Source organism: Dunckerocampus dactyliophorus, chromosome 4 (assembly GCF_027744805.1).
Source record: "Dunckerocampus dactyliophorus isolate RoL2022-P2 chromosome 4, RoL_Ddac_1.1, whole genome shotgun sequence".
Taxonomy (NCBI): Eukaryota; Metazoa; Chordata; class Actinopteri; order Syngnathiformes; family Syngnathidae; genus Dunckerocampus; species Dunckerocampus dactyliophorus.
Genome location: NC_072822.1, coordinates 6,210,454 through 6,230,810, shown reverse-complemented (window position 1 = coordinate 6,230,810; position 20,357 = coordinate 6,210,454). Strand labels below are relative to the sequence as shown.

General features: G+C 40.8%; 2 protein-coding genes across 5 annotated transcripts in view; both read right to left on the bottom strand.

The window, feature by feature from the left end:
• The window catches only part of aopep (aminopeptidase O (putative)), an 89,872-nt gene extending 75,365 nt beyond the window's left edge, over positions 1-14,507 (bottom strand). For all 3 annotated transcript variants that reach the window (XR_008569984.1, XM_054772833.1, XM_054772834.1), the window contains exons 1-5: positions 13,646-14,507; positions 13,402-13,571; positions 10,716-10,881; positions 9,874-10,033; positions 8,682-8,806 (exon numbers count right to left, since the gene is read on the bottom strand). Coding sequence is in view for 2 of the 3 variants with exons in the window: in XM_054772833.1 (XP_054628808.1) it covers positions 8,682-8,806; positions 9,874-10,033; positions 10,716-10,881; positions 13,402-13,571; positions 13,646-14,211 (1,187 nt within the window). In the remaining variant the exon portion in view is untranslated. The remainder of the gene's footprint in view (positions 1-8,681; positions 8,807-9,873; positions 10,034-10,715; positions 10,882-13,401; positions 13,572-13,645) is intronic.
• A 428-nt stretch (positions 14,508-14,935) lies between these two features.
• Positions 14,936-20,357, bottom strand: part of dock8 (dedicator of cytokinesis 8) — a 75,111-nt gene continuing 69,689 nt past the window's right edge. For both annotated transcript variants that reach the window (XM_054772738.1, XM_054772739.1), the window contains 2 exons: positions 17,790-17,960; positions 14,936-16,287 (listed from right to left, as the gene is read on the bottom strand). In XM_054772738.1, coding sequence (XP_054628713.1) covers positions 16,236-16,287; positions 17,790-17,960 — 223 coding nt within the window. In that variant the 3' untranslated portion in view covers positions 14,936-16,235. The remainder of the gene's footprint in view (positions 16,288-17,789; positions 17,961-20,357) is intronic.

Sequence of the window (20,357 nt, the reverse complement as noted above, 5' to 3'; positions counted from 1 at the left end):
ATCACACAATAAATGGAAATTAACTGGATCAGGCCCGTCTGCGTGTGTGTCTGTTTTCCTCGTCTCTCGCCGCCACACCGGCAGGAAGAGAGTTCACTCTGTGCATTGGTTTCAGCACCTTGCCGCGTTTGTTCTATAGAACAACGGCATGAACGGAGTGAGCCCTTCTGTCAGTCATACAATCTCTTTGTCTGGATGTCGTCATGTCATCTCGTTCTCATAGACCCAATCTCGTGTGTGTCATCTTGTCTCGTGAACTGGGTGAAAATTCCAGTATCAAGGCCAAATTTTGTGCTGTGCTGTGTGTCCTCTAAGACTTATTAAAAAAAAATAGCAAAATAGCATGTTATGGGACCTTTAACTGTCCTGAACTGTTACTCAAAGCAGCAAGTGTAATTACTGGATGGCAACTCTATCACCCGACAACAAATCGACTCGAGTGAAACTTTAAAAAGCTGCGGTTGCACTAAAGAGCTACATGGCAGCAGCACAGCATCCAGCAGGGTGCCAAAAAACCTCCAGGCAGTCCAGCTACTCACCTCCACCCAAAAAGGGACCACTTCCTGCACGACCATAAACATGCGTTGTAGTCAACTGAAGTCAGGCTGAAAATTCTCCAGTGGCACTTAGAAAGGTCAAGAGGTATATACCATGTCGTTATTTGTGTCTAGTGCCTTTGACAGCTATATGGCTGCACTGCAAGCAGAAAGTCCATGATCCTTTTTACCCAATTTTGTTCAGACAGCCACCTATCAGTTGAGAGTGGCTTAAATTGAATCAATAAAAGAAAAGAGGATTAGGAATATAATAGGAAGAGTTTTAAAAGTATTTTGGCCATAAACAGGATTGCAATGAGACATGCATGCAGGCTTATCGAGTCTACTATCAAGACATGTAGGGGTCATCCTTTCTTTGCCCGTGTGAAAACATCATGACAATGACATATGTGTGTTTGTGTGGCATTCCTCTGACATCACCCCACAAACAGATATCACGACCATTACCGCAACAATACATGCATTCAAATCAAGACAAGCACAGGAATCTGTGTGTCAGCAGCCAAGCAAAACAACACCCTCATCTTGCACACCACTAAAAAGCCCATTTCAACACTTGTGTCATTTCTCAACAAAAAGGTTCAGTGGGGAATTACCACTCTCTCTGGCATGTCCTCATTTGGCTTCCATGCACTACAAACACACACTGGTATCAGATTGGTACAGTTAGTCCAGCGAAAACTTTGGGACACACAGCTTCAAAGAGGGGAGAGGAAATGCAGTGCCCTTCCTGTCACTCCCAGTCGGAAGCAAATGACGTAGTCGAGATGCAACAAGCAGATTTAATCTCCACTGTAACCCTTTATTGGGAAACTAACCATATTTGGTCTGCTTAAGCATGCTGTTTTTAAACACCTATTTGCTGAATCAGGTGGGTCGCTGCTCCCACTCGGCCCCAAGTCAAGCGGACTGTAATCCAGCCTCTTTTGGACAGAGATCCTACAAAATTGGACGTGTGACGTAATAGTATATATGTGGCATTTTATCCATCTGTGCTGTTTACACAGAACCCCGGAGTATTACAATATTCCTGAAACAGTGTCACAGAATCCCACCACAATAAAAAAAAATCAGATGGTGTGACATAGTTACAGACGGCGTCCCGCCTCTGTTATGGCTTGGCAACTATACCTACAAAAAGTGGAAAATGACTAGGTCAACTAGGTAAGCTCATTCCGTGTCAGTGCTGTGTGTACAGGAAAAATGATGGCTTTTACAAGCAGTATGAAAAGGGCAGGGCATTTCTACCTACAGTCAAACTCCCGTTTTCATACGGCCCAGTTTTTGGCGGTTTTAATACAGTATTGCACGTAACAATCTCGTCAGTTTGCCCTGTACTGTATTATTCAACAAAATCAGCACCATATGTATTGCAGATTCACTATCCGTGCATTTTTATTGAGTGGAACTGCTAAATAACCCTCTATGAGGCCAAAGATAGTAACTGACAATTTGATAAAAAAGGTGATAAACACTATTGACTTTTATCTTGTGAGCATGTACAAGAAGTCCACATCAACAATAATTTCCATTCATTCATCACTCATAATTATTTAATTGTCTTCTGCATGTAAAACTATAATTATTCTCTATAAAATATCGGATGCAAGTTTACTTACAGAGCACAATGCATACACAAGGTAATTCAAAGTGCTTTACAGAGAATGTGGGTAAAATCATTCCATCAAAACATAAAATCATTCTAAGATCTGTACATAAAATTCCATAAATCATTCCATAAAACAAACAAAAAAAGATTAGGTTTTCAGCTTGGATTTTAACATTGCCAAAGTTGGAAGATTGTTCCAGATTTTGGCAGCATAAAACTGAAATGCAGCCTCACCGTGTTTAGTCCTGAATCTGTGCAACCACAGGAGTCCACTCCCTGAGCTTCTCAGAGCTCGCTATTCTTTATGTGGCTCTAACATGTCAAGAAATGTACTTTGGCACAAGACCATGAAAAAACTTGTACACAAGCAGAGCTGTTTTAAAGTCTGCTCTCTGAGCGACAGGAAGCCAGTGCAGAGACCTCAGAACTGGACTAATAAGCTATTATTTCCTGGTTCTAGTCAGGACTCAAGCAGCAGCATTCTGGATGTACTGCAGCTGTTTCACAGCTCGTTTAGAGAGCTGGGTGAGAAGGCTGTTACAGTAGTCTAGCCTGCTTGAGACAACGGCATGGATATATTTTTTTATTAATATTTTTGGGTGTCTGGAAGTGATTGGATTTACATTTGGAATATATTACCACATAATATGGAAAACATTTGCTTCAGTTTCTGTACGTTTTGGTTTTCATCTGACTTTTTGGAACAAACAAAAGCCGAGATACCACTGTACTTAACAAACAACAAAACAACATTTGCTTCCCTACGTGCTGCGTCCCACCTCTGCTAGGGCTCTGATAGTACCTCCAAAGGCGGAATATTGCCGAGTTGTACGAATATTCCATGTCGGTGTTGTTTTTAACAGATCAGTGACACCAAAAAAAGGCAGAAAAATTCTATTATTTTACTGGCGGTGTAAAAAGGGCTAACAACCTATTTAACTAACGACAATGACGACAATCCTCTGGCCTTGTGTTTTTTTGCACTTGTAAACACATTCAATTTCTGAAATCTATTGAATTCTCCTGCGTGTGTCAACAAGAATTTTTGTATTTGGAACAGTTTTGTCCCACTTTTTTTTTAACTCATCTCAGACATGTTTGTCTCATCCCTTTTTAGATGTCCATTTCTTTCTAACAAAAAAAACTGCAACTGAAAGAAATCCTGCCAAAAGAAGAACAGGAGGCTTATGTTGAAAAAGATGACTTCTCATAGTTACAGAAAGGCACCTAAAATTGGCAAATCCCTTGAACTGCTGACTGGCGTCATGCCTATATATGTCGTCTTGTCCACACATAAATGTGTGTGTTTTTAGACTACATAAATGCAGAGACCTGCCCTTACTTGACTCCTTAATCTCCCATTTCCTGCCCTCCCACTGTGTATCAGGGTATAAAAACTTCACACTATTGTAAGTCCTCCGCCTGCCCAAGTCTCTAGCCTCCCCTTTCCTCTAGATTACACTACAACAGCTTTATGCCTCCTTGCCACAAGCCCCTCCACTCCTGCTGTTTCCACTGGGGGCACTATGCAAAATCTGTGCTTGGCCCCATCCCAAGCGCTGGGGCCCACATGCCTCCCAATTTCCAGATTAAATAGCACCCGTCTCTGAAGTCCTTCCAGAGGCTAATGGCTTTTGTTGCTGGGAATAATCCGCACATCCTCTCCCACATCCTAGGGGTCCGCTGGCCTGTTGCGAACCCCTCCTTGTTGTGCCATCTCCATCTCAATCTTGCATTTTGTTTGACCCCCCCCCCCCAACTTTCCAACTGCACCACCCCACGGTTAAGTGCGTGGGCAACATGGGAGCCAAGCCACCCGCGACGAAGGGAGGATTCAAGTTAGTTGAAACCCATGTGGAGTTTTATAGGGAGTCAATGCAGGTGCTGTCTGAAGTTTAATTAAGGCTCTAAATCTCTTCCCCTAAATTGAGTTTTAGCAGGCAGACTGTATTTCCTCATATAGTGTCCAGCAGCATTTATTGTTACTCAACTGCAACAAAGCGCAGCGTGTTTATTAGGAAGAAGGCATTTATTTGGGGGATCTCTGATTTCTTATTTTTTTGCATGTTTGTCACACTTTTATTTATTTTATTTACTTTTATTACTAAGGGAGAAAACAAATCCAAACCTACATGGCCCCGTGTGAAAAAGTAATTACCTCCCATTAAAACATAATTTAACTGAGATTAATTGAGATCTATCAGTGTGGAAAAGGTTATAAAGCCATTTCTAAAGCTGTGGGACTCCAGTGAACCACAGTAAGAGCCATTATCCACAAATGGCGAAAACATGAACCTTCTCAGGAGTGGCCGGCCAACCAAAATGACCCCAAGAGCGCAGCGACGACTCATCCAAGAGGTCAGAAAAGATCCCACAACAACATCCAAAGCATTGCAGGCCTCACTTGCCTCAGTTAAGGTCAGTGTTCATGACTCCACCATAAGAGAGACACTGGGCAAAAACGGCCTGCATGGCAGAGTTCCAAGATGAAAACCACTGCTGAACAAAAAGAACATTTAAGGCTCGTCTCAATTTTGCCAGAAAACATCTTGATGACCCCCAAGACCTTTGGGAAAATAATCTGTGATCTGACGAGGCAAAAGTTGAACTTTTTGGAAGGTGTGTGTCCCATTACATCTGGCGTAAAAGCAACACCGCATTTCAGAAAAAGAACATCATACCAACAGTAAAATATGGTGGTGGTAGTGTGATGGTCTGGGGATGTTTTGCTGCTTCAGGGCCTGGAAGACTTGATGTGATAAATGGAACCATGAATTCTGCTGTCTACAAAAAATCCTGAAGGAGAATATCCGGCCATCTGTTGGTGACCTCAAGCTGAAACCAACTTGGGTTCTGCAGCAGGACAATGATCCAAAACACACCAGCAAGTCCACCTCTGAATGGCTGAAGAAAAACAAAATGAAGACTTTGGAGTGGCCTCGTCAAAGTCCTGACCTGAATCCTATTGAGATGCTGTGGCATGACCTTAAAAAGGCGCTTCATGCTGGAAAAACCTACAATATCGCAAGTTCTCTCAAACGCTTGATTGCAGGTGTTGCTGCTAAGGGTGGCCCAACCCGTAGGTTTAGACTTTTTCCAAGTAGGTTTTGATTTTTTTGATGATTACAAATAAAAAGTTTCATTTAAAACATGCATTTTGTGTTCAATTGTGTTGTCATTGATTAATATTTAAATTTGTTTGATGATCTGAAACATTTAAGTGTGACAAACATGCAAATAAATAAGAAATCTGGAAGGGGGCAAACAGTATTTCACACCAGTGCATATAAAATATATGTATTATTATACCTTTGAGATATTTTGTATTTACCTATCATGTTATTATTCACTATATTTATCTGATACATACTGTATATGATTAATGTTAATTCTTAAATTAACTAATCAATGCTTTTATTTTTTGCTTGTATCTTATCATATTATGCATAATAAGATACACACAATATTGATATTATCTAGCTATCTATCTAGCATAATAACCCTGCTTGTCTGGTCATAACTAATCTGAAAGCACGTAACATTGAGGCGCGAGCAAATGGAATGCCAATCGCCGGACACCATTCCCACAAAACATAAGATCATCCTTAATACTGCAAAGGGTGCTTGTTTAAAACAACAGAGTAGCAACTGGTAAGACACTACACTTCATCTGAGAGACTGTTTCAATCCTTGGTAGGTGCTACTGTTTTGGTTAGTAACAGGTTGGGCTCAGTAATTAAGTCTATAACTGAGATAATGACAGGCGGTTATGTGCCTATTTGTTTCAAGTGCTTATTTGTTTCAACTAATTGAGACACAGCGTCAATTCCAGTGAAAGAAATACAGTCTGTAAGTGCCAGGGAGAGATTCTACCAAAAAAAATGAAATCTATCAGGCACACTGTGCTAGAACTTGATGTCCTTTCAAAAATAAATACAGCACAGAGGGAAGAAAGTTTTATAAGGCACGGGGTTTAGATCAAAGGGCATTTGGGGAACATTTGCAGTAATAAATGTGCAAAGTTGAAAACTGGCCCTGGCTGCGACCCTGACGCTCTCCAAATGTTTGTGATAGAAGCTAATCTTGGACTGTGACGTCAAGTATTTGCACAGCGTGGACATTTGCAGAGATGAGCTCATATCCAGTCTAAGAAAAAGAACCACTGGGACAATGTTTACTGACCACCCAAAATGTGATTATCAACACAGTCAATGCCAGACGCTGGGCTTTATTCTGGCTTCAATGTTCAATTTTAGCTTCATTCTTACAGCTATACCAGGCGCACTGCCTGCCAGCTGTATTGCAGAGAAAATATAAGAATCAATAGAAGTGAAGACAGCAAACACATGGCTGAAACACTGAAGAAAGTCTTTTTTCCCCCTTCTACGTGGAAGAAATGACAGAAAACACAGTGGGTAGAAGGTGAAGAGGACAAGGTAAAGTGACTGCGTAACAAAGAAATGCATGAAAAGAGATTTATCTAGTCGGCGGAGTACCGTAAAGACAGCTTGCTGCTTTTTTGCCCCCACACATCAAGCGGCGGACCTCCGCTTAAACTGCACTCAAACACACATCAACACATCCAATAGTGTGGACAGGAAAGCCAGCCGTGAAAACTTTGGCGAATATAAAAGGTGAGCGAAAGCTTTTTGGGAAGAAGATGGGATCATATTTTAAGGCACGAGATGAAGACTGAGAAGAATAAAGGCCACATGACATATGAGGAGATAACTACATTTGGACTCCTTAATTCAGTAAAGACTTCTAATGTGGAAAGAAGATTAAGGTTTTTTTTACAAGTGAAACAAGCCATGAATCACACTCCAGAAACAGTGAGCTAAACCTCAGGCAGCAGATTAAAGCATCAACAGTGCAGCAGCCAAGCTTAATGTTTTCTCTACTAGTTTGAATATTACAGCTCGAATTCCAAAAAGGTCGAGACACCTAAAAACATATGATGCGAGGATTTATAAGTCCTTGTTGAGCAATGTTCCAGTGAATACAGTAGAAACCTTTTTAATACGCAAACTTTTTACAATGGTTTAAAAAACATGGATTGTGTTATTTTTAAAGAGTTACTATATCATGATTGGGTAAGCGTGTCTTGCGAGATTAAAACAAGACAAGATTTCTCTTTCACAAAAAACTGTCTCGCACTTGTAAATAAATAAATAAATCACACGATAAATGAAATGAACTCAATCATTTTGCCAGCCTCCATATATTGCCACGTGCATGCGTGTCCGTTTTCCTCGTCTATCGCCTCCAAACAGGCAGGCTTCACTCTGTGCATTGGCTCGGCACCTACATGCTTTGTAGAACAACAGCATACAGAGTGAGACCTCTTTGTCAGCCATGCAGTGGCTCTGTCTCTGTGGAGGGAAGCGGGGCCGTTAGCATAAACACATACACAGCAAGGGAGCCTCATGAGGAGCAATACAAGGTAATGTAGTAGAAATTAGGAGGGGAAAAAGATGCTTCCAAAGCCAAATGCCTCACGGGTGGGAATAGAAATAATGAGCAAGCTGAGCCCATCAACACGAATGAGCCAGTTTGCCGAATTTATTCTAAAGTGGTTGCATCATTTAAGGCACAACATATGATACATGTGTATGCATTAGCAATTGATGTGATACGAAGAGGTGGTAGGATTAAATAAGCTCTGCTTCTTCCTACTCCTTTTCGGACATGTGAAACTGTGACTTGTAACATGAAGCATTCTATGTATGCTGTATGCATGTTCGAAATAAATTCAACCATAACCATAAAAACCACGGTATGTGAATAAACCAATGAAAAAATAGGGATAGAGTTATTGCCATTTGTGCATGTTCATTATATTTTTTTGTGTATTTCTCCTTGAGTCAACCTATGAGAATGCAGTCTAAATTAAAGAAAAAAGTTCATGAAATAAATACAAGGTTTTGTTGTACCACAGGGTTCCATTCATGGCCTACTGCTTTCCTCCATCTACATGGTTTATCAACAAATTCATTCAGCTAGTTTAATTGTTAAATGCAATGCATATATCACATCGAATTTTCATGTGTTTTGTTTATTGTGAATTATGTAAAAAAAAAAATTATAATTTAAGAACATGTAGTTTTCCTAAAATGCTAGCTGTCGCCTCGATCGATTTGGAGATGTGTAGCTTACAGTTTATCTAAGTAAGTTAAACGTTGAAAAGGGCACAATAAACCTCTGTGTAAACATAAACAGCATGATGGCAGCAACGCAGTCTACAAATGTACAGTGTTATAATGCAAAAAAGACAGTAACAGTGAGTTAGCTTTGCACAACTCCTTTTTGCATTTTTTACTGGAAAACATGTAAATGTATCATCTTTTGTGTTTATTGATTATAAAATATGTAGTTTTCCAACTCCCCTATTCACATGACCACCAAGTGGGATACATTGTGCTCATTTAAACTTGTAAAGGCAACATTTTTGATCCAGATCTTGTATTGCATCCTGTTACCTGCAGGAGCTGTGCCAAAATATGTTGTGTCCTTACCTGGCCATTCCCAGACTGGAAAACCCTGGTGGCACAATGAGAACATCGAGGCGGGGAAAGGGATGGACTCCCAGAACAGCGTGAGATGCAGCTAAACATTGCGGCAACAGCGCGAGGACTCCGATCTAGACAGAAGACAAGGAGAGCGACGAGTGTTTTTAAGAAACACACTCAAAAACACGACAGACAGGAGCATCTACAGGGGTATCTCAGTTTTGTTATTAATTCGTTCTAAAAGGTTAGACGAAAACCAAACTGAGGCAATTTGTAGAGAATCATGTGAATCCAGTTAATCAGTTCCACACACCCAAAAATATTAACAAAAATATATTTTATAGGAAATATTTATAGTTTTACATGCTGAAAAAATGTGAAATAATTTAAAATGACAAATGGATGAAACTTACTCTTGATTAATACTTCTGGTACATCCTACTGAGATCAAATTCAATAGGGTTTCTCACTTTCTTTATCAAAGTGCTGGCACTTTTCTTACACTGATTATTATGTGGAATTATATTACATGGAAAGCAGGAAGTGAATAATATGTACTGTACAAGATGTGGAATGGATGGGGGGTAGGATTAAATAAGCTTTGCTTCTTCCTACTCCTTTTGGACATGTGGAACTGTGAAAGGATGATACATGAGATGTATTCCATTGTAACCTTCATGCATGTTCAAATAAAACTAAACTCAACTAAACTAAAAACTCTTTTTTGGTTGATTCGTTATTACCAGAATTAGCAGTGCTCTATACCATATAATACTATGTTATTGTTCTGAACTCCTGTGTCCATGCGAGTGTCGTATCGAGCAGAATAATGCTGCCTGGAGGATTTGTGCCATAGCGTGAGTATGGCTCAACTTCCTATAGCTGAAGTCATGTTTTGTTCTTTTTTTAAATGGCAAACTAGTTGAGACTGAATGGACAGCGCTTCTGGTGGTTGCAGCCAAAAAGTGCGCTCTATTTTACCCCAGTTTTGCTTCTTGTACAAAACTGAACTGCACTGATTGGTGCAAAAAGGGTACTAAATGTGAAGGGGTGCACACCTTTGGTGAGCTATAAAGTCTCTGACCACATGCATGAAGAAGCATGACTCAAGTTCAGTTGGCACATCGCACTGTTGCCACAGCAACACAGACAAGGACTGCCGTATATTATATTATGTCAAGTCGGGAAAGCTCTCCACCTGGGCCTCCCGCAGCAGGCTGACGGGGGCGAACACACGATGCGGGATCACACGCTGGGATATTACGAGCCCTTCTGTGAATCGACAAGGGTAGTCGCTATGAGAACAAGGGAAGCCGTCGTCCAACATGGTTGAAAGATCAGAGGCGGTTGGGTCTCCACTGTAACACAGTCAGAAGAAAAAGTTGAATCCAAGGTTAAAAAAGGCATTTTCATATATTTTCCCATTGAGAGCAGTAATACTCATTCCATGTGTCCCTTTGTTCTAAGCGTGGGAATGAAAGCCACGGAAATATGGAACATATACAAAACGGCTCCTAAAAATATCAAGGTGTCACTGTGCAATCGTATTCGCTGTTAAATCCAACAAGCAGCACTGACTCCATCCTCCCTATCAGGACTGTTCCAAAAGGGTTTTGGAGCCACATCCAAGTTTCCTTCCCAGCCATTCACTGAAAATAAAGGCCTTCCTTGTAGTGGGAGATTCCTGAGGCCGGCAGCAGGCTACGGCTGGACTGCCACAGGAGGGAAAACCAAGGAGGAGGAGGTTTACTGGAAACCACTGGCAGACACAGCAGCGTGCTGGGGACCCCAATCCAACTAGGCCCTGCCTCCACAGCAAGCTAGTCTATATACAATAAAAACTTCAAAAGATCATTTCTGCTGTATGGAATTATTTGATGTATTCGTGCTGCTGCACCCTAACTTCATCATATTTGGTGGAATCAAAAGCAAAGGTTAGTCATGGAATGATGAAAAGCCAGATTTGGGTTGATGACGCCAGGAAAAGAGGATTTCTTGCCAAAATGAAAAACACAGTTAAAACTAATTATAATAGGATACCTGCCAATGTGGAGCAGCACAGAAGTTTTTACTACTCCACTGCTTGAACCTCCCTTTGAGGACACAGTAACGGACTCCAGAGTGACTTGCTGCCAGTGGCCCACTGCCAAGGTGAAGGTGGATGCAGGCATGGGCATGGTGACGTAGTAATGCCAAACTGAGAAACCTGCAGAAACAGATGCTTTTAAAAGTCGTGGGTGATACATTTGGATGAAACAACGGGGCAGTAAAGATGTCATGCAAATGTTTTTGTTTGGGCATAGATGGATTCCAAACCTGTATTTCAGGGTGATGCTATTAAGCTGCAGTAAAAGCTATTCACTGAATAGACCTCGTTAACCCTTCTTGGAGCAACCTGGATCAGGTGTCTTGCATTCACATTAGACATTTGGGTCCTCCCCAAGACCCAAACCAAAAGATGTTAGCTGCATGGTGGTCTAGTGGTTAGATTGTTAACTCCACAATCAAGCAATCGGATTCAAATCCCCGTTGGAACTCACACGCTCCCTCCTGTGTACTGGCTTCCTTCCATATGCATCATAGGTTAATTGGAGACTCTAGAAATTGTAAGAAAGTAGAATCAAACTCTACATCTACATCTAGAACATGTAAAAACATTTTTGCTTAAATTTTGACTCATAAAAGCAAATTTTATTTTCAATTTAAGAATCTTACAAGAGCATTTGGCTTACTCCCTACCTTGTAATAAGAACATTTGACTTAAAACCAGCTATGTGATTAAGAACAACTTGTTTATTTTAGGACTCATTCGATTCTTAAAAATCACAAGAAAAATATTCTAGCTATAAGAATTCTAGCCAAGCAAATTTTGTTTACCCCAATGGCAGATTTTTTTGTTTGAAATAAGAAAAGTTCTCTCATTTTAATATACAGTATTTCCTCGTTTAACGCGGGGTTTAGGTTCCAAAAATACCAGCGTTAAGTAAAATCGGTGTAGTAAACGTTGATTTTTTTTCATTTTTTACAGGGTATGTTTTTTCATTTACAGTGCATGTTTTTTCGTTTACAGGATAAGTTTTTTTGTTTACAGTATATGTTTTTTCATTTACAGAATGTTTTTTCGTTTATTATCTATGTTTTAAGGCTGTAAAACCCCTCACCAAACACTTTAAACATGTTTCTCAGACATGAGAAAATATATATGTTGTGCATATGCAGTAGAGGGCCTTGAAAGCGTGGATCACGCCTTGGTCCATGGGCTGAATCAGTGATGTAGTGTTTCCAAAATAAGCCTGTCTCATCCATATTAAAAACTTGTTCAGGCTTATGTCCCCCTTTAAATTTGGCTTTAAATTTGTTCACGTATGCCTCTGCCCCGGCATTTGCAGAGGCGGTCCTCCGTGGTCTTGTTGCGGACAGTTAAAGCCCTTTTTGCATCCTTGTTAAAATTTGCCATCCTTACGTTATTTTCTTCCTTCTTTATGGTACGAACCGAAGATTCATTTATTCTGTAATGGCGCCCTACAGCTGCGTAAGTTCTACCATCTTTCAGCATTGTTCACAATGCGTTCATACTCCGTAAAAAAAAAAAAGCATGCTACACTGTAAAAAATTGCACACAAAAAAAAATCGAAACCGAACTGCGCTAAAGAGGGGGGGGGAACACTGTAATTTGGGCTTCTTTCAGGTCGGCTGTTTTTGCTAGCACACTACCACAGCACATGATGGGTCGCAGAAACACTGTAGTAAAAATTTGCCATAGGAGGAAGTGACGCATGTCTCGCTCATGCGCAGTACCTGTCGCGTTTCCGGTACGGATTGTGTAGTGACAGCCGGTGCTATCTATGCCCGACTTTTGGCAACACAGGACACGCATTTGGTTTCAACACACCGAAGCCCAGTTCCGACTGCGAGGAATAACACAGGACGTGACAAAGCATTTCTACATCGTAGCCGCGCTGGAGCTCTCTTTTCCTCATACTGCAGGACATTTTTTTGGTGCTTTTTCTTTATGATAGTAGTGTTTTCCTACAATGACAGCGTTTTAAATGTGTAGAAAATGTAAGATTTGGGTAAACACGGCAAAGACGTGAAGGAAAAATACATACATTTTCAATATATTGTTGGAATTGTAACGTCAACACAACAGCATAAAAAGGCAAGTATTCAGTTCAGTGCCAACCTTTTAGACAAATTTTGGACATACTGCAGCATTTGACTTATTTTAGTTTATTTGTGAAATGCATCGTGTAGCATCATAGTAAAAGAAACATCATGTGTTCATTGCATGACATTAGTTTGAGGCAGTGGTTCTCAATTATTTTCTGCCATGCCCCCACTGAGGGACAGAAATGTTTTTGTGCCCCCTGCGGTTTGAAATACTATTGAGAAACTGATCATATTTATTTATTTATCTGAACTGTACAGACTGAAGTCGAAAGTGAAACCAGCAAAATGTAACAAAATGGAGAGCAGTGAAGCATACAAGCACATTTAAGACTTACATTGCCTGCTGAGTACGACAAATTCATACATGTTAGCAGGTCTGCACAAATATTGAAAGTCCTGCCTGCCCCACTATTTGAGAAGCACTGGTTTGATGGAAGGGCTGCTGATGATCTCGGTATCGGTAATGAAGTGCTAGACAATATCCGTACATCGGTAAGAAAGACACTATCAATTATGTCTGGATATAATATGTGAAGGTAGGGTGAGGCAGTCTCACTTGTGTCGCCATCCTCAGTCGGTGCAACTTGCTCCTCTCCGCTCATCAAGACCACACACTCGTGGGGGGCCCGCACTGTCGCCTGCCACGTTGACATGGCAACAGGTGGCTCCTGGCAGGGGAAGAGCGCTCTGTTGTTGATAGGCGAGCCGGCAGTGTACACACACGCCCTGGCATGAATGGTACAATCAAAATATGGATCAAAGGACAACATGGGATTATTATTTGGTCAATGTTTACCAACCTGTCATCCTGGTCCTTGGTCCACCTCACAGAGCAACCCATCGGACTCGTCTCATAGCAGACCCTGAGTGTCTGTGGGAATGCCCGCGGAGAGGACACCCCCCGCTTCCAAACCTGCAGACTCCAGCGGTCTGTGCAAAATTGCAGCGAGCCACCATCCCGCTCGGCGGGGGCACGGCTGCATGTGGAGAAGAGTTCCTGCTGCTGCCTCCAGTGAGTGGAAGGCATGGAGACCAGTTTGTGGACGAGGTCATTAGGAGAGACCCCGGGGAAGGCGGCTGACAAGGATGCCACATCGACTTGCTCGACCTTTGACACATTGAGGTCACAGCAGTCCAACACTAAAGTGAAGTCACTTTGAGGTGAAGAGCCAATAGTCTCTGACAAATTGCTTGCATCCTCTGCTGAAGCTGTAGGCTCCAGAAAGACAACCACACTACCACTGATGACTTTTCTATCAAAATGAACAGTTAGGTCCAATGCATAGTGCCTGACTAGAATGTGGTTCGTATTGGCACAAAGTGGAAGGTCGTCTGTATCAGGATTTAGGTCCAACTCTTGCGCCATGTAAATGTTTGGTAAATGACCTTAATGTAAGAATTTACCTATTAGTGTGACAGAAAAAACACTTTCTGTGTTAGCATCTTGTCATTTACACAGGCGCACGATGTGCCTCAAAGTTGGACACAAGAGTTTGCTAACTTTGACTCCAGAAATAACCCCCTTGCTGAAAATATGCCGTCATACAAATACCGGACTCAAGTGGCATGGTCTTTATTGTATTCCAGTGCCTTGCGTCGAAAGATAATAGAGCGACATGACAAGAGGTTGCAAACATACCGTCAATGAGCATCACACGGAAACACACCGCCAAACCAGTCGAATGGTGATGACGTCAAATGTAAGCGACGATACATGTTGTAGTTCTTTAGTTGATTTCTTGTCTTACGGCGCTAGTTTCTGTCAATATAACAGGGTAGAAATACATACATAATAATACACACGTACAGAACTAAAAAAAAAACATTATGTTTTTGCTTTATGATGTTGCCGCTGGTAACTATGGCCGGCGCATAATTATGTCATCATACCGTGGGCGACTCCAGTCATTTGTAGTTCTATTCTCCCCATTCTACTATAACATTGCTTCGAACATGTAAAGATGTAAACATATATATTATATATATAATATCAAAATCTTAAGTAATCAGATTTTGAATATTATATAAATACATATACACACACAATAATAAAACAACCATCACATTTTCAGCAATAAAACACAAGTACACAATGTCAATGTTAGTTTATTCAGGTGCTTTTGCCAGTATTATGTACAGGACATACAAGATTTTACATGCTGAAAACACAGCTGCAACAACATAGAAATGAAAACAAACAAAAAAAGATGAAACATATGTACGGTCACCACACACATCCTTAGATACACCTACATAATTAATTATTAAGAACCGATACAAGGGCTCTACAAGTATTACAATTAGAAACATATCAGTGTCAATTACAACATTTGATTGTGCGGCTACGCAGGTGTACCTAATGTTGTGTCCAGTGAGTGGTTATGCCATGTTTGTCATGGTTGATGCCACCAACTGAATATTTCAATGCCGACTTTGAGCGGTATGCCTCACAAACTGTGTGCATACTTGTAAGAATATAATTTCATTTCATAAAGTGATCTATGAAAACATTTCATGCTGTATAAAACAATACGTCCATCATTCAGTAATGTGCTCTGATATATAATAGGACCATTTAGAATGTATCTACTGGAATGTACTGTGACCAATGGAGTAAACATGATTCACATGAAGTAAAGTAGAGGGAATTTAAAATGATTGCCATTTCTTATTGAATATCTAGAAGTAAATACAAATGAGAACAAATCCTGGCTGTAGCTTTATTTAAAAAATCAAAATCAATGTTTCTGTTATCTAAAAATAGATTTCCACAAATAAAATTCATATATTTTTACACTATTTTAGCTTGAATACCGAGCCTAGTGCAGATAAGTCTGTCCACAGCATGCAAACTTCTCAGGTAACTGAAAATAAGTTAATAATTCTTACTTAAAAAACAAAAAGTAGCCTCAATTTACATAGCACATAATTACTATTTTTACCCATCTAAATTGCAAGTTTAATGCTAAGATTTGAATTCTAGTAAGCCCTTTAGCACATAACAGAATAACGTGTGAGTGACTCATCCACTCGGGTATACACAAACACACTCAGAGGATGACGACATTATTGGCACACAAAAAAGGTCCTGATCCAGCCAAGGACCTGATGGTTGTCTGCATCACAGCATTGTTTGCAAAAAAAAAACCACAAACTAAAATATCTTACAGAGAAGTGCTCAGTGAGTTAAGTCAACTCACCTGTTTCATTAGAATGAACAAACAGCAGACATTTATTATTATTATTGATATTGTTATTATTAACACTGCTGGTTTTCCTGCTGAGAACTGTGACTCTTCCATCAGGGTATAGTGAGGCAATTTATTCATTCCTGTTTTTCCTCTCCAAAAAAAGACCAGTCGTCAGGCTTATCAGGCTTGCGACAGCATCTCAGGAGACTTCCTCCTGAGCTTTGCGGAAACTCAGACGCTTGAAGGAATCCCTGTGAGAACGAGAGGCCAGCCAGGTACCAAAAGAGTTGAGTGAACAGGCATTATTGTAGGATAATTGTCAATACACTATAGAAGAGGAATTTGCAGCTTACATAATGCATAATTTGAGTTCAAGTAGATTTTTGACACAAGAATGTGGCAAAGCACTGTAGGTAGTTGTGTTATATATACAGTATATTAATGAATGCATGTTTGCGATTCCCATTCCTGACAATTCTTGGACACATTTTAAGGGATGCTGTTAATTTCTAGAATAATCTAGAGCAGGGGTGTTAGCCTTAGTTAGCCTTCCTTTCAGTGTTTCTAAAACAGTCGGGGCCTCCCTTATGGGCGCTGCACACGGGAGGCGACAAACAACTGCGACTGGCGAAACTCATCGGTAACGTGTAGCAAACCCTGCACACTGGAGGCGACGAGTGGCTGTGACCAGCTACACTGGTGAGCGACGCGTTCACATCCAGAGAGAATTGTACTAGTCTCCCACGGTTTTCATTGGCTGTTGATGAAAAGTTCAACATTTCTCAACTTTCTGGGATCACGTCGAAAGCCAGCGTTAGCACGATGACCTACACGAGCAAAAACTTTCACACATTTCGCGTGTTGCTTAGCCTACCGTGCAGGTTCCATTGAAAATGAATGGAGTAGAGGCGATGTGGCCCCCCTGTGTGTGGCGGCCATTACTCCCCATAATTTTCTGGAGCATACTTTGGAGTTTTCTGGTCACTGTAGACTTGTTTACTCTCTCGCTGAAGGAACTAACTTTGTCTTTAAACTGAACATTTTTAAAGTTAGCTTAGCAGGATTTTTCTTTATTTTTGTCAAGCTGCTGGCCCTCTCCTTTAAGTCTTCAGGTTCTTACGTGTAGGGGGCCCACCTCAAGACTTTGAAGATTTCTGACCTTGAATATTCTAATCAGCCATCCATTTTGAATTTTGGATCCACACATATTGAGGAAGAGTATGAAAGATTTTAGCCATCTGTTGTCACTTTCTTGTGTCTTTTCCACCTAAAAAATATTGGGCTTAACTCTATGTATGGGACCTTGAACTTTGGAAGCTAACAATTGCTTTCAAGTAAAAAAAAATTTAAAAATTAAAAAAAGAAAAAAAAAAAGAAAAAAGAAAAAACTGCCTCAAAATATTTGAATGCTCATCATGCCTGACATCAGCATGTGAGACTTCAGCAAATCCTGCGAGACCTTAGTGAGAAGTGCAACTCAGGCAAGTGCTAATGTTAGCGAGTGCAAACAGTTTGACCCTGGAACAAACAATTTCAATGATGATCTATTGGGTAAATGATTTAAAATCAGAACAACTTACTACTGGACTGTCTACTGTATTGAATATTTTTTTTATTATTATCACTGTCTTTATGTATAGTAATAAAGCATCATAATGTTGTTTGTTTGTCAGAAATGGTTGACTATTATCCAAAAATGTAACAAGAATCCAGAAAACAAAAACAATAAAGTGTAATTGATGGTTGCGGTCACCTGTTCTCCAGCCGAGGTCTGATGATTGGCTTGTAGAGCTCAGGAATCTTCCTCTCCAGCATTGGCCTGAGGTTCTCCCGCAGGCGGTTGTAGTTCTTCTTCAGCTCCTGCTGGTACTCCTTCTGGTCCGACGTAATCAAGTGCTTATTCTTCTCAACCGCTTCGCCGCACCTGCCAGTCAAAAAACAGCAGTTTATGGGGGATTATGAACCAACGCTTCTCAGGAAAATAACAAATACCGTATATAATCATCACTGATGGAACATTAACCCGTCCTGTGAACAGACAATAAACATTACGGATCAATTTCACCTGTTGTTGTGCAAAGAGTGAACATGTCAAGAGATATCAGGAGACAGGCCAAAGAAATTGAGCTCCAGCCACATGGCACCACCGACTCTATAGGAGTTAATTGATGCGTTGATTCAGATCTGGGAGGAAATCCCGCCCAGCCTAGACACTGTGGGGAGGGCATACAGGCACATGCAGGCCATACATGATGCTAAGCCACATTATGAGCTGTCTAGAAATCCACAGAAGTTGGGTCAGCCTGTGATCAGATTTTTCCACTTGGGCATGATCCTGATTGACCCTCGCATCCAACGTAATGACCACAAACCCAAGAACGGCACCAACAATCGAGGAGTAATCCCGCCTCCAGGTTTGAGACACTCACTACTCCGTTTCATGCTAACTTCAGCCTGCATCCACTTGACATGCCAAACAGCCTAAAGAGGAGTGGATGTTTCCATGCACCAGAATGCAACAACAGCATAACAACATAATCAATTGCACGCCCGCAGTCAAAATGCCAAATTATAATTATAAGGCAGGACTGTGAGCAGGTTTGAGGTCCTGTATCGCACGGCACGTTGACAAAGCAGTCCGCAGGAAATCAGGGAGACCGCTGTGATGACAAACACATGCTAGAGTTAATCCCTGAGCTTTGAATGAGGGTAATATGGAAAATGCATTGATGTGTAACAGGATACGCTACAGTAAATAGTCAAGGCAATGAGCAGGGTTGACCGGAGGGGACGGCAAGGACACGGAGCAGGCTGCCACATGAGGAGACAGTGACATTTGCTGTCTAATTGCTCTAAAACTTTTGGATTGACTTTCTGAAACGTCTTTGGGCTGAAATTAGACAATATTAATCACCACCACTTCGCCACATTTTGCACGTTTTTTTAAGCACTGAAACAATGCTGCATTGAATGCATCAGTCGGAACAAGATGCACGTATACACAACAACAATCGAGGGTCTCCTGGTTACCTCTCGGACTGTTGGCTAATGTAATTTTATCCAAGACAAGACTGAATAACTGCGAGAGGCATATTAAAGAGTTTACACCAAGGGTTCTCACCTGGTCTCATCCTGGGAACCACATTTTCCCATCGTCATTTAGTGATGACTCACTTTTATCGAGGTAAAAGCAAGCTAATTTATTTTTTTGTTAAAAATAGACTTCTAAACACATGCATGTCATCTTGGTAAACAACAAAAGCCACTTTATTACATTTTGCAATTATATTGCAAAATGTATTTCAGAGCCATCTACAAAATAATCATAATCAGGCTGCTGATTAGACAGCATGATTATTGCACAGGCATGTGTGCCTTAGGTGGGCCACAATAAAAGGCCACTCCAAAATGTGCAGTTTAACTGTATTGGGGTGGTCCAGGGAGGTCCGAACACCACCATTTGCCTCAAATAACGTATACACCAACCCAGAGCATCCCAAACATGCTCGCAATCTTCAAAATGCCATTAATAAAATGCACCTGTGTTTGTTGTCCATAACATACACACCTGCCCATATCAAAACCCTATTGCCACCACGGGCCTCTCTATCCACAATACATTTGTGTGGTGCATTTTACTGTATTGATGGCATTTTGAATGCGCAGAGACACTGTGGCAAGAGCCTGAGACCCATTATGTAATTCGTTCACAAGCATCACCTCCCATTGCAGTATGATCATGTACGGCCACATGTTGCAAGGATCTGTACAACAGCAGTCACTGCTGATACTGACTGGTTTTCGGACCACTCTGGAACACCCACAATACAGTTAAACGGCACATTGTGGAGTGGCCTTTTATTGTGGCCAACCTAAAGCACACATGTGCAGTAATCTTGCACATGTCTCATGTCACATGTCTCACATGTCTCATCAGCAGCTTGATATGCCACACCTGTGAGGTGGACTGATAATGAATTCCCTAATCTCCCTAAAATTCCCTAAAAAGCAAGGAAAAATCAAATACATGATGTCATGTGTACACGGCAGTCATCTACAGGTATGCAACTCCAGGTGTCATTGTAAAAGCCACAGTTTTTGATACAGCCCTTGCACTGACAAACAAACTGATCTCATATATAGTAAATTCTAGTTTAAAAAGTGCTAAATTACTTGCTACAGACTTCTTCTTCATAACACTTGACATAATTATATTATATCAGTTAAGTCCATGAATGTGGTTTAACATTATAAGCTGATTTGTTGCAAAGCTGTCAGTGACAGAGTATTAGCTTATGCCTCATAATGTGACAAGAAAAAA